Genomic DNA, 14,379 nt, shown 5'->3' with positions numbered 1-14,379 from the left:
TTGCTCGTTTGCCCTTGAACCCTGGATGCTTTCGTGGGGTTGCCGATTTCGATTTCGACTCGTCTCGAAACGGTGCGGATCGCCAAGCAGCGCCCCGTGGACGGTCGCCCGGGGACGGAGTGCCTGCTGGCAGTACGGAGTAGTAGTGTAGTACTTGTACGCGACTGGCATGTACCGTCTGGTCTGGACAGGTTTGTCCTACTACCTACCTCTAATCTGTACAGGTATGTAGCACCAGCCTGCCAGTGCATCCCAGGGGAAAGGAGCCGCCTCGGCCGGGCTGGGTGGGTGACTGGACGGCGGGGCCCTGAAGCCCTCGGCCTTTCGCACTCAGGCCAACCTCCGTCTCAGCGCTCAGCGACGGTGGTCCCCTGCTGCTGAGGTGACCACAGGAGGATTCGTATTATGTATCATGACTGCTGGATGACCGAGATGCGTGGAAGGAGGAGGACCAGCTCTGGGCACGGGGGCCTTGGCCAGGCCAGGCCCATGACAGCCAATACAATTGGCCAATTGACAATTCAGACAATTTACACAGACAGCGCAGTTCTGCGGCATCAAAACGGAATGAATGCACGTGGTCGGCAAGAGGGAAAAGAACCCGTGAGTCTGGTTGAGAGCCGACATTGCCGTGGCCATCCAATGGCCAGGCAGATGCCAGGGACCGGGACCGGGGATTCGCTTGAATTGTCGGCGGTACGGGAGCCCCAAGTCGAGGTACTCGGTACTCGACTGGCGCGGCTGCTCTGGACGAGGCATGCAGCGAGCGCATGGTGCGTGGTGCGGTGGGTGGTGCACCTTCCCAGCCGTATCGCGCGGCAATAAGGAGCCCGGATATTACACAGAGTCTCGAAAAATCGCTCATTTTTGGAACCCACACTGGTCAGGAGGGCTGGAGGGGTGACTGAGATCTCCATTCTCCATTATCCATTATTATTATTATTGTCCAACCGAACTAGGCAGCACACGGCCCCGGCTGGCATTGCATGGCATTACATGGCATTACATGGCATTGGTATTGGCATTGCCCAATTCCACTCTCCTGGCGCCAGGGAGATGGGCGCTGGGGCCTGAGCCAAGCCTCACTGATCGCCTGCATTCTTCTAGGCAGTAGGGCAGGGCAGGGCAGGGCAGGGCGGAGGGCTGGGCTGGGCGGAGGGAGGGCTGGGGCAGCCGGAGCTGCTGGCTGCTGGCTGCCAACAAAGCCCAGCTTGCTTGCATGTGTCGTGCCTTCGAGACCCATCGTGATCCCCAGCACAAGTTGTGCTTGTGCTTGTTAGGATTATGCCCGGTGTTTGTTGAGGCGTGACATAGCGCGCAGCTCCATATCTCTCGACTGTCGCACTAGTCCGTAGTTTGCTCTAGCAGTCGCAGCCCATAATAATCGTCTATGCCGCCGGCTGGCGATGGGTACCTTGTGGTGCTCATCAAAGACGGTTCCTATCTGCGGCTAGTTGGGGCGTGGGAGGGGCTTGCTTCCCTCTCAGGCCTCTTTGTGCTCCCTATCAGGGTACGGAGTACAAGGCCCACGATTCCACGATAGCAAGACTTGTCCCACACCAAGGCTGGGCCCGGTACATGGTTCGAGCCGCACCACAGGGCCTGGTGGCACAGTACCGTACGGTGGCAGGGTGGTGCAAGCAGGACCCAAGCACCCAAGAAGTGTCCACAATCTTTTCCCCAGAGCTGATCGCCGCTGGTGCACTGACTGATTTGAGCGTCCAACAAGCTGGCTTGCCTGGCAAAGGCCTGGCAAGGACGAAGCCCACATCCCACATCCAATAATACCTTCAGTCACAAACCCCCGTCCTGCCCATCCCTCCTCGTGCATTTTTGTCTGGATGTTCAAGTTGCATTGCATATTGGATTGGCCTCGCCTCGCCTCGCCGCTCTCGCACTCTGGCACTCTGGGGCCTGCCACCTTACTAGTGTCTACCTCTACCCTACCTAGGCACCTTTCCCATCCATCTTCCTCCGAATATCTCTCCTGTCTCGAAAACATCACGTCCGCCCTTCATCTTCATCTTCATCTTCTTCTTCTCCTCTTCCTCTCTACCCACACCTTCCTGCTTCCTTCCACACATACTCTGCACCAAAGTGGTCTCTATTTCATGATACCCCGACCACGACCCCGACCCCGACCAATCCGCTCCTGTTCCCCAGCTCTTGGCTCTTGACGACTCGCCATCTCGCCTTCTCCCACTGCGACGGTAGATCTCGCACCGTTTCAGGTACCACCCGAGACGCTGCCTCGACCTACCGTATCGTTACCATATTCACCCTGCGGCCTTGCTGGCTACACCAACTCGTCTGCACCAGCACCTACTTGCTTGGCAGCAAGTATCAATTTCTCGGCATTGGTCGTACCTGTCTCAAAGTTCCATCGTCACATATAATTCACTCGGTGTGCCTTGGACCCCCATCTGCCATCCTATAACTGAGAGGCATCCTCCCTCCCAGCATCCATTTTCCACCCGTCGTGAAGGACCAACACACGATACTCTGGAGCAGCCCGCGGACAAGGCCAGATACAGCAGCCATCCTCCGCTGAGCCCCTCTCGCCCCCTCCCCCAAACCCGACCCCCCGTATTGGAGGGTGGTGAACTTAACCTCGCCTGCACCTGTGCGAGTGAGTGTCGTCTGCTCAAATCACGCCCGCGCCCGCGCCCGCGCCCTCGCCCAGCTGCCTCTTTTCCCACCACCTGCCAGAGCTTGCCTGTTCCAGCGTCAGCAACCGGGAACCTTGGGGTTTCGGTACCTCCGGCTCTCCAAAGCGCAGCTCGACCTGGTCGCCCGGCCCTTCTTAGCCGCCTCTTGACGTCTTAGCCTCCCACCCCAGTCCACTCAGACCAGGTGAGGGGCGTCAACCAGGCCTTGGGGATTTTACTGGGGCAAGCGGCACTACCTCGAAACAAGGACAGCCTTCCAAACTCAATCTAGTCATAACCTACCGCCCTCCTTCCTTCCTTCTTCCTCCCCCAAAGTCCGCAATGGCTTCCTCCATGCTGGGCCCTCCTGCTCTGTCCCAACAGCCCTCCGCCCCGATCTCTGCACCCCCAGCCTCAACCGCCGCAACCGCTGCAACGTCCACCTCAGGTAAATTAACTCACCCATCCCTTGCTCCCTGTGCCCATATGTTTCAGCTTGTACTGCCTATGCCATCCGAGATAACTCAACCTTTTCTATTGTTCTAGAATCACTACGCGACGACTGCAGCCTGTCCTCGTCCTCTCCACCACAGTTCGCCAGCAGCCTCTCAAATCCAATATATGAGGAGAGCGATGAGGATTCCGAGAGTGTCGCACACAACGAGCCAGTGACGCCTGTGAGCGGCAGACAGTCCTCGGAATTCCGCACCCACAGGGGCAATGACAACCAGGGTCATCCCGACCTCACTGACTCTTCTCTGATTCCTTTTCCCTCAATCGAGTCTGACGGCGCTGCCGTCCCACCCCCAAAAATCGACCTGCGCAAAGGGCCTTTCGCCAACCATCACTTCGAGGCCAACATCAACACCCAGATCGCTGCTGATAGCCCGGTCACTCCCCAGGAGACGCCAGCCAGTCCCAGGAAGAGCATCTCAACGAGACCTATCTCCCCGCCCTCAACCGCCAGGACATCCGCCGACGAATCGCAGCCGGGCTCCGTGCAAGACTCGCGACGCAGCACTCGCGGATCTACGCACAGCTTCAAACGCACCATGTCCAACCTCTTCAAGCGCAACGGCCAACATGGCGACGCCGATCAGCCCGTGGTGGTTGTCGCTCACCAGGATTCGCTAGAGGCCAACCGCAGGTGGTCCATGAACAGGTCAACAGCCACCACTCCCGGTTCCAACACACCTCCCTCGCCCGGCACACGCATGCAGGACGGCAGCCAGCGCAGTAGTAACAATCTGCTGCCACCGTCGCCTGAGGAGTTCATGCACAAGAAGAACCGCGCTTCAACAGGCCTCACACTTCGCAGTCGTGCGGTGAACTTTGCAACGGGCAACGGGCGCAGCTCTAAGAAACAACTAAGCCTGAGGCGGGCTAGCAGTTTCGATGGCGGCCAAAAAAAACACCAGGCGCAGGATGGCGAGCTTGGTCCCGCGGCCGTCTTCTACGCGAGACCGGACGTCGGTGTTGGCGTCAAGGCACGGCGACTAAGTCTGAGCTTGCCGGACGAGCTGACCATCGACGTCGGGGAGCTCCTCAATGAGTTTGAATACAAGCAGAAGCATATACTTGCGCGCCATATGTCGCGACCACTGGGCAAGGGTGCCACAAGTACGGTCCGGATCATGTCGCGCAAGGGCTTCCCAGACGAGCTGTACGCTGTCAAGTGCTTCCGCAGCAAGGACAAATCAGATACGAAGGAGGAATATGAAAAGAAGATTAAGTCCGAGTACAGCCTCGCCAAGAGCCTGCACCACCCAAACATCGTTGAGACTGTACGCCTGTGCGTGGACCACGGGCGTTGGAACCACGTCATGGAGTACTGCTCAGAGGGTGATCTGCACAGCTTGCTCAATAAGAAATACTTGTCCACCGCTGAGCGGGAGAAAGACCGCCTCTGTCTCTTCAAACAGCTGATCCAGGGGCTCAACTACCTGCACAGCAACGGCATCGCGCACCGAGACATCAAGCCAGAGAACCTGCTCTTGACCAGCGACAGCAAGCTGAAAATCACAGATTTTGGCGTCACGGAGGTGTTTTCCGGGATTCACCCCGCCGCGAGGGAATCGGGCGGCGAGTGCGGCCGACAGATGAACGGGGAAGTTCGAATGTGCAATCCCGGCATTTGTGGGAGCCAGCCATACATGGCCCCAGAAGTCCTGGCTAGGGATCGGCAGTACGACCCGCGCATGCTCGACGTTTGGAGTGCTGCTTGCGTGATGATCAACATGTTGACTTCGGCAAACCTCTGGGACAAGGCCGTGTTTGGCGCGGATAAGTGTGACAGTTATACCTCGCTCGTTCAATCCTTCGACAAGTGGAACGCCAAACATGTCGACGGCAACGCCATCATCACCGAGAACGACTACCCGAGCTACCCACCGTTCGACGTGGGCCTCCACCGCCCAGCACTGCGACGTGTTCTGTTGATGATGCTGAACCCCAATCCTAATAAGCGCTCCACCATCACTGAGATCGCCAACGTCCGGTTCATCAAGAACATACAATGCTGCCAACCAGAGAGCTACGACGATCCTAGTGTGGTCATCGACGCCACCAAGAGCGCATCGTTCAATCTCAAGACCACCAAGACCTTCTGCCACAACCACCTGCCGCCCAAGTGGGAGAACAGCCACTCTCTGCCGCCAATGCCAGGCAAGGCTGGGTACTGATTCCCGCCGCCAGCAGTGCATGCGCGGCTACGGGCTTGGACGGAGGCAGTTCTCATATTTTAATTTCGGAAATGGGCGTGTTTGCCCGGCACGAGGGACGATTTACGTGGCATCACGGCGCAGGCAGGGTAGAGAAATGGGTGACCTTAGCATTTGCAGTCATTGGCACAGGCGTTGATGGGTGTTCAGGCGCGATGGCTTCGCGGAACTTGAGAAGAAGACGCGGTTGTGCTATACTATTTCAAAAGCCGAGCAGGGGTAATAGTTGCCGTTTGGTTCACAAGGGCTAATCCAGCCAAGGTCTCGCTCCCCGCCTTCGATCCTGAAACTTTTGATCAGGAACAGGAGCGCTGTAGTGATGGAGGAAAACAATAAGCAGCTCTTTAATCGATCGGCAGAAGCCCAAATGTACATAGTCAAATGACAGCTGTCTTGCCCACGGTGTCACTAGTCCCGGCCCAATCCACAGCAACACACAGTAAATACAGATAAACGCTTGGCCTACCTAGCTGCCTAGGTACTTGCCGCCTGGACGTTGGGGGTTCCTACCAGCCATGTGACACACAACGGACGTCTTGGTTGCAGAGAGGACTTGGAATTAGGTTTTGCGTCCTTGTCCGACACCGCTCCAGGTCGCCGCTGTCGATTGACCTGTTCCGTCAATGCGTGCGTCGTGGATGTACCGCCGTTCTTCTGAAGCCCTTGATTATCGGTGTGTGGCGTTCTGTCTCTGTCTCTCTCTCTCTCTTTTTGTCTCTCTCAACTCACGTCTCACTTACCTTCTTCTCCGCTCCCTCAAGCTATTGCCATGCATGGTGGGTCAGTGCGAGCGGCGAGGAAGATACTTGGGAAACGATTGTATTTGCCCCTATCTTTCCATCAATCTTGTGCCCATCCTCTTCGAGACACCGACCGAGGAATAGGCTTTGCTAGTCCTACAATTCCCCTCGAGGGTGACAATTACGCCCGCCAAGCAGCTCCCACCCCAGCCTGCCCTGGGGCCGCAGCTCGACGATCGATGACCGGCCCTGGCAGGTCCCTACGACCTTGGCAGACGCAAGTCAGACAATCTGTGTGACCCCCACGAGCCTACTACTGCCAGCGACAGCAACAGCGCCCGGGCCCGGGAGTCCGCACGGAGTATTCAAGTCCGTACGGTACATAGTACTAGCAGGTGGCCTTGCTTGCCCTTCTCCCCCCCCCCCCCTTTCTGACCCCTTCTGCCTCTCAGAACCCCGTCGTGCTACCACACCTAACTGACCTCATACGCGAGAATCTCCTGCCGGAGTTCCCTCTAACCTCAAATGGCACGAAATCTTCCTCAAGACCCTCCTATAGAACAAGCTACCCGACGCGCGAGCCGACGAGAGAAGCGCCCCCCTCCCCCCAATCCCACGAACATGGCTGGCTTCCCCGGATTTTCCCTTCTGGGAACATCCGCTAGTGCTTGCTTCTTGTGTCCTGGGCTTTTCCTGGGCTCTCGTCGCTTTGTGAAACTGGGGTAGCACCGCAGCTTTCGAACGTTGCCTTGGAATGTTCGCCCGGGGAAGAAGAGTGCCTTCATCGGAGCCTGGGAGGCGGCGGCTTTCGTTTGGTCACTGATTTGCATACCAACTGGACAGCCCATCAGCTGCTCGCTGATGTGAGAGGGCTGGTTGCTATGTGAAGTCAGACAGATACCCGTTGTTGAGATGCGGTCTTTCAGCCTGTCAGTCTGTCGCCCGTCACCCGTCACCCTTCACCTCAACGGTGCAAGCATGGGCTATGTCATCCCCCACCCACCAGTAACCAGACACGGCACATGTGCAGGCTTAACGGCACGGCATTCTTAAGACGTTGCTGCTACTACGCCGGTGGCGCCCAGAGCGGTTTCGGTCTCGGGGGTGACAGCAAGCCTCGCAGCCAGAGGAACAGATCCTCCCTTGTCTACCCCACAAGTCGTCGCCTGAAGACAGTCACAGGCATTAATGTTCCCTCTGTCGGTGGTGGAGTAGTGATGCAATGCAGATGCAGATGCGACTGCTTTGCATCCACCGTCGATGAGGAGTTGTGTCTGCCCACCAATTCCTACACTGGAAGGCCGTTCACTCCTTATCTGTGAGCAATAGACACGCCTGGCTGTCTGTATGCAAAACACAAAACTCCCGAACTTCGGACCAGTCAGTTCTGCGCCGGGTTTGTTCTCGCTCTGCCAAGCTCTCTGACACCGCAACATGGACATCACCATGAAATTGAACGCTAAACGCACCCGTTCTGTCACTCAGCGTCGGTCGAGAAAGTTCCTGATGGGGACAGCCCGTCACTGAACGGCCTCTCTCCAGTCCTGACTCCTGACCGGTTCGGTCGAGCTTGCTGCCAGGATCGGGTTCCTTGGCCTGTAAGTCTTGCGTCGGCGGGCCGCACCTTGCCTGCCACCCCAAGGATTGTCCCGTCCCCAAGCTTCTTGACTTCAGCCCTTGGCCTGGCCAAGAAAGTCAAGCCCCTCTGGACAATGACCTGGACATTGCAGCGCAGATCTTATTATTTGGAAGCTTGAATCAGCTCCCGGATCTCCCAGATGGTGACCCGTCGGCGCTGATCTATTTTTGTCGGGGCTCTGCAGGACGCGTGTATTCCTGTAATGTTTCCTCCACGGGGTTCCCGGGTTACCAAGTGTCGATCCATCATGTTGATCGATCACCGAACAGACCCGTGCTGGACCCCGTACTCCGCGGGTATGGCAAAGAAAATGAGGGAAGAAAGCCACGACGGGGCTCTAATGTTCCCCTGCGGCTGAGGGGATTTCGGAAATCATCTCACACAGTCCTGAGATTGAGCAATTCCCCTCAAGCCATCACTCCGGAACAAGTCGTGAAACAGTGCTGACAGCTGCTCCAGCTACCAAAGGCCCAGTCTCACTGGGTGGTCTCACAGACTCTTGGTAAATAGCAACCAAAAGAACCAGGCAAGCCTGCATCAGGGTGCGATGGTCACCGCCCAAACAGCAGAAACAGAGAGACATAGAGACAGAGAGGGCTCGATGTACCCCGAGTGGACCGCCGTCTGTTGACCGTTTTCTCAACGTCTCGTGTGACCTACGACAGCTGAAAGCCTTGGCTGTACCGCCGATCAGAAACCAAATCCCCCCTGCAGACGGGTATCTCGACGAGGTTGAGAGAGAGGGATTCGCTCGTTCGTCCTATTGTGTGTCCTATGCCCAGCCTTGCACGGTCACGGGCGTCGCATCGGGGCGTCGTCGCACAGGTCCAGAACGCCGCTCTCCAATGCTCTCTGGCCCAGTTGGGCGCCAGCCTCGCACCGCGCTGCCAGCCGGCATGGAAGAGCACAAAAACCCAAATCAATTTTAAACAAGTTAGACGCATACCAAGACGGGTAATGCGCAAGGACAGAACCACGCACACGAAGGCTCGCTCCCACCCCTATTCTTGACACAAACACGCTTGCGCACACGGCGCCGGAGCAAGATCGCCCCCTCGTTCGCCCCCGGGGAAGCGGGCGACTCGTCCATCGGGGACGCGAGGGCAGGAGGAGGCAAACCGACAACCAAACACGCTCTCCCCCTCCCCAGCCCTGCCAGCTCACCGATGGAATGACTGGGTGCCCTGATGGCCCAGGGGGGCGAGGCGCTGTGTGTCCGTGATGAAGCATCCTCCAAACGACCTTGCTGAGCGTACAGTGTGCTTCGCCCGTGAAACAAAATTCCAGCCCTCGTCACCGTACCTACATATATGGATCGCCCACCCTCCCTAGCCGGCGGCTTGGCGCCAATCGGCGGCTGTCGCGTCGTTGAACCGCCAAGTCGCCTATAGAAATTGTGACAGCCACCCTCCTCTGGATTTCCCACCCGGAAGGTGGCCCGCTCCCAACACGACACGACACGACACGACACGACACGACTACTACACAGACACGAACACACATAAACCTGTGTTTCATTATTGCCCAGGAAGAGCGATACATTCTCTCCCCTCCCCCCCGTTATTGCTATGCTACCCACCGCTCTGCCACCGGGGGCCTAGCTAACAGTCACACGTCCAGTCCTTCCTACCCAGAGGCCCGAGTGCGATGCAAGTGGCCAGCTTGGCGCGATCACCGGAGGACCGCCACTCCGCCGGCAGTTGAGGGTGACTGGCGGGCTGGCGGGCTGGCTGGCTCATGAGCCATGTTTGCCTGCGTGCTTGCTTGCGTCCATGAGTGGTGTTTGTGGTCGAGGCCGGGAAAAGAGAAAGAGCGGTATGGCTGGAAAAGTGCCTCACAGTAGCATCCTTCATCTCCTGCATTGCAGCCTTGCCCGGTTCCACCCGAAAGCGAGAGATACTAATAGGCCCAAAAGGAAGGGGGCGTGCAGTGCGCGGCAAAAGCTTGTCGGGCTTCACCACATCCGTCAAGCTTTTCCTCACATCCGCCTGAGGGGAGGGGTGGGTGGGAAGGCCTCTGCGAATGGCCTGCGCCCTATCCACCCCGGGCGAGCTCAGCAAGTTTGACTTTGCACAGGCCTGAAGCCGAGCCCACAAGCCTTACCAGATTTAGCCGGCATCCGGGGCGAGGTAAGCCAAGAAGACATGTCCCAAACAAGATTTCTCGTCTACTGTATACTCGAGCTGAAGAGGCGAAGTGCATGAGAGAATCGCCTGTTGAAACGACCGTGTGTGGTCGTTGATTCTGATTCGGGGTATTGTATGTAATGCCTTGCAGTGCTCCTTCTGTCCCGTCAACTCCGGCAAGCAAACTCCTATCCCATGTTGACCGAAACCGTCCCTGTTGTGTTATCCTGTTGGCGCCTGGAATGTTGTGCTGGTTGTGTGTTTGTTGTTTTGTATGTATGTACATGATCGATATGGTGAGATAACTCCGGTGCACCAGGTCGCTTGTATCACACTTCCCACTCGCTCTAATGCGCGAGGCCTTCGCTGGTGACATACTCTGGAGGTGGCTCGTCTTCCCCGGTATTCTCCATCCAAGCCTCATACTCATCGTCGGTTGCGATTTCGTCCGCCGGTTTAGAGGGGCCAAGTGTATGCTTGCTCTCTTTGAAGGGCTTAGCGGAAGTCGCCCCGCTGTCCTCCATCGTGAAGGGGTCCAGGTCCTCCTCGGCGTCCTCTACATACGGCTGCCGATAGGCTTCTTCTTCATAAGGTAGCGGGCTTGTTGGTTCCGAGTCAGCGATGGGGGCCTCGACCACGAGTATGTCCTCACCTTGGCCATGCATATCCTCGTCTGTCCGCCGCCGCCGCTTCGGCAGCGGGGGCGGTGGGACGGGTCTGCGCTTAGCGTCCTGGCCTTTCGAATCAACAGATGCACGCTCAGGTAGCGGAGGAGCAGCCACCGGTTTCCTTCTGGGCACTGGTATTGCCGTCTTTGTCTTTTTGTCTGGCATAGGCAGCGGAATGCCGGGAGGAGGGAGCGGTCTGCCCCCACCCATCGGCTTGCTCAGGTCGAGCTGAGGTTCCGACTCTCCTCCATTTCCATGCTTGGTCGGGTCATTTCCATGACGCTGCAAGGCATTCAGACCCCATCGCCGTGCCGCACCAGCTGCGCTGGAGACAGCGGCGAGACTGGTCGGAATACGCTTGGTCGTATCCGTGTTGGAATTCCCGGTTGCCGTTGTGGACGTTGAATCCGTCGTGTTCTCTCTTTTCAGGAAAAGCCCACGGGTCAAGGATGCGGTGCCCGTCTTGGACGATTTGACAGATGGGGTTGGCGAGCCGCCAGATCCAGAGCCGCCTTCGCCTGTGTTGCTATTCGTGGAAGACGCAGTGCCGCGGCGTGGCAGCTTCGGCGTCTCCTCTTTCTCAGTTTCCTTGTCCGTGTTCTCTTTGGAGGACGTGGATTGTGCAGAGGCGACGGATATGATTGAGTTTCTGTGGGGAGACGTGAGCGGCGAGCCCGTGCCAGAAGCACCCTTGGACCTGGATGAAAGTCTGGCCATGGCACTAGCTGCCGAACTTTCTCCTGGTGGCGAGGCGGGCTTGAATACATCAGCATTCACGGTCTCGGTCGAAACGAGCGGAATAGGCTCCCCGACAAAAGAGCCAGACCTGACAGGGCGCTGCTTCGCATGTGTTTCTTTCTTGATGTCGATACTTGTGGACGAGGCGTCCGGCTTTACGTGCTTGGGATCCACGCTATCCACCGTAGGGGAGGACGGGTTGGTCTGCGGAGCCTTGCTGCCTCTGCCCAGTTTGAGCCCAAATAGACTCGTCGACGGTGATGTTTGCACTGGCTCGATCACGGGCATGCTCTGACTCTTCTCCATCGGCGGAAGCTCAGAGTTGGGGGGCGTCCCGGTGTCCAAAGTCTCCATATCGTCAACTTCTCCTCCCTGTGCTGCCGTGGTCTCCGGGTCCAAAGATGGCTCCACAGCATCATCTCCTTCGAAAATGCCACCTCTCCACCTCTTGTGCTCGGTCTTGAAGAACGGGGTGTCATCCCAAAACGGCATAACAAGGGTCTCTGCGACGACCTCTTTGATGCGAGCCTCGATCTGGCGAAGGATCACAGTGTATGTGATTTGTCTGGAGCTCACAATAGGTTCGATGGTCATTTCCATCTTGGGCATCTGTGAGAAGGAGAACCACACCCGGTTGCTTGGGGGTGGTTTGATCTTGAAGAGCAAGTGGCCTTCCATCTTCTTCAGCGCCACGGACAGGACCAAGTCGACCTCGCGAGCCTTGAGCCGGGTTCCAAGGTCAAGTCGCGCGACAGCAGCGACCTCGATTCTGAAGTTGCCCGTGTACTTCACGTCAGACTCCATACAGCATTCTCCTTCGACCGTGAGATCTCTGTGGCGAAGGTTGGTGAAGAATGGTGCGGACTCTCCGGTATCTATTTTGCGAATCTCGATGCTGGACAAGAATGCAGGGCGCTTGACCCGGCTGATCTTTTTGGTCAGTTTCTCCCGGATGAGGGCTTCAATGTCCGCGGTCTTGTAAAGCCCCAGGAAGAGTCTTCCGATCATGGCATTGAGCCACCTAGTCTGAAGGTGCTCCTCGGAGGAGTGGAGCTTCTGCACCAAAGATATGACGTTCTTAACGTCGAAAGTAAGTGGCCGTGCGGTTGTCTCGCCGGTAGGGAAAGCCTGTTCCTGATTTCGCAGCAACGCGAAATAGAAGTCCTCCTTTGCGGAGCAGTTCTCGGAGAAGAGATAGAATGGCTTGGAAACCTGGCTGTCGGGTGGCAATTCCGACGAGGCCGCAGTTCGCCGCGAAAGACAGATAGCATTCCTTTTGATGAAAAGCTCCCCTTCCGGCGTGACATCGCCGCCGGAGTATATGCTGACGTCGTGATGGATCAGAGATATGACGTGTCGGACCTCGAGTTGTTCGTCGTCGTCGAATAGCATCAGATGGCCATGTCTACAGGCGAACGAGGTCAGTCTGGGATGAACACGGGGGCTTTGGGTTGGGAGGCCTCGTACCTCAACACCACGTAGAAGACATTCCCAGCCTTCTTTGGCCGCATACTCACGGTCTTGCCGTTGTCCAAGGGGCTAAGGTTCTGTTTCCTGTCGAATATACTGCGATACATAGTCTGGTACACACTCTGACTGGGAGCTGCTACTGTCGTGGAGCCAACAGGCGTTGATCGTTCGATGGGCTTGGCGTTGATCCCCATGGGAGTATACTCTCGACATACGGCGAAGTAGCCGGCCGCGGTCTCGGCATCCTGAAGACTGACAGCCTTGAGTTTTGGCTGCTCCTTGGTTTCTTTCTGAGCAGCCTGCAGCGGTGCGAGGTCGTCGCCGGGCTGGATGAGGCCATCCGCTGCCGCGTCCCCGCTCGGATCGGCATTTTCTCGACGGGGCAGAGTAAAGTGGGCGTGCAGAAAGATCGTGAGGACCACGAGAGGGAGGAAGGTGATGCCACCGAGGAGGTAGGTCAGCAGGAAGGTTGCGTAGCCACCCATGGTTGCGTCCGGGAGGAGAGGATGAAAGCCGGCGAGGCTGCAGTAGCTCTCAGACAGGCTCGGAAGGTCGGTCGAGGTGTTACGCTCTCCCTCGCTTCAGCATGCAGCATGAAACCATGAAGGTAAGCGACTCTGGGCGACTGGCTCGACGTGGTCATTGCAGCCCCTCGAGTCTAGAGTGGTTGTTTGGTGTAGACCAGTGTGCAAGGTGGCGGATGAAGAGAGGAATACATCCAACGTGTCGGTTTGCTATCATCAGCCGCGTCAGAGGAAGTGTCTGGCAAGGACCTGGTGCTTGCGCTGCTAATTTGGGAGCTAGTTCCCGAGGTGCCAGTCCCGCAGTGACGCAAAGCTGCCGGGGCGGCCCAGGATTATCAGATGAGCCTCAACTCTTGAACATGCCACCCCGAGATTCCAGGGGCATTTGTGCTTGAGATGGTTATCGGCACATTTGTTTTGTACAAGGTCATATGTGGGATTTTTTTTAATTTATTTTCGTCGGTTTTCTTTCTTCTTCGTCGATGCCTTGAGCGGACGGATTGCACTCAAGCGGCCTGATCACTTCTGAGGCACAGGACAACCGCCCCACCGTGTCTGTTGAAGCCTGGGCTGGTGATCCGCAGGTCAGTCCGCTGACACGAACAGTATCAACAGCTAGCTGGTGCAAACATAATTCATATATACAAAGTGTGCACGCCTGACAGCTGGACTGTGTTTTCTTCTCAAAAAGACATCATGATCCGCATCAGATAATTGCGCCTCATTCAAACGAGAAGGACCTGTGTCATTTAAGTGAAAGATAGCATGCTGGAGGGTCGAACTGCGACGCAAGCGATCAAATTACGGCTCCAAGCCAAGACGGCATAAGTCGAATGAATAGCAGCAGCTCCACAAGTACACTTGAACATTGTCTTCGTATAGAGACAGATTGTGCATTCCGTGACTTTGCTTTGAACTTTGATTCGCTTGATCATAAATTAACGGCTGTGATGTGAAACTGGGGACATGACAGCTACTATCAACACAGTCCCACACTGACAGACGATCCAAAAGTCTAGTAGTTGGGGTATCGGGTTCTAGCACGCTATGAGCTTTGCACTGGTGTCACCATAAGGTTATATCATAAATAGTGGATGGCTTTGTCG

The 14,379-nt window shown here is 56.8% G+C and overlaps 2 protein-coding genes across 2 annotated transcripts; one reads left to right on the top strand and one right to left on the bottom strand.

Moving 5' to 3' along the window:
- Nucleotides 1–1,446: 1,446 nt before the first annotated feature.
- KVR01_003987 (uncharacterized protein) lies at nucleotides 1,447–5,771 on the top strand. The gene is made up of 2 exons (XM_044787397.1): nucleotides 1,447–3,096; nucleotides 3,195–5,771. The coding sequence occupies exons 1-2, from the start codon at nucleotides 2,991–2,993 to the stop codon at nucleotides 5,327–5,329; spliced, it is 2,241 nt and encodes a 746-aa protein (XP_044649002.1). The 5' UTR covers nucleotides 1,447–2,990; the 3' UTR covers nucleotides 5,330–5,771.
- Nucleotides 5,772–7,883: 2,112 nt separating this feature from the next.
- Nucleotides 7,884–13,503, bottom strand: KVR01_003535 (uncharacterized protein). Its single transcript, XM_044790999.1, has 2 exons — nucleotides 12,747–13,503; nucleotides 7,884–12,684 (listed from the first exon to the last, which is right to left on the bottom strand). The coding sequence occupies exons 1-2, from the start codon at nucleotides 13,232–13,234 to the stop codon at nucleotides 10,221–10,223; spliced, it is 2,952 nt and encodes a 983-aa protein (XP_044648550.1). The 5' UTR covers nucleotides 13,235–13,503; the 3' UTR covers nucleotides 7,884–10,220.
- Between the last annotated feature and the right edge of the window lie 876 nt (nucleotides 13,504–14,379).

Source organism: Diaporthe batatas, assembly GCF_019321695.1.
Source record: "Diaporthe batatas strain CRI 302-4 chromosome Unknown Contig00003, whole genome shotgun sequence".
NCBI classification, from domain to species: Eukaryota; Fungi; Ascomycota; class Sordariomycetes; order Diaporthales; family Diaporthaceae; genus Diaporthe; species Diaporthe batatas.
The sequence above is the reverse complement of the archived record's forward strand: the minus strand, read 5'-3'. Positions and strand labels throughout refer to the sequence as shown.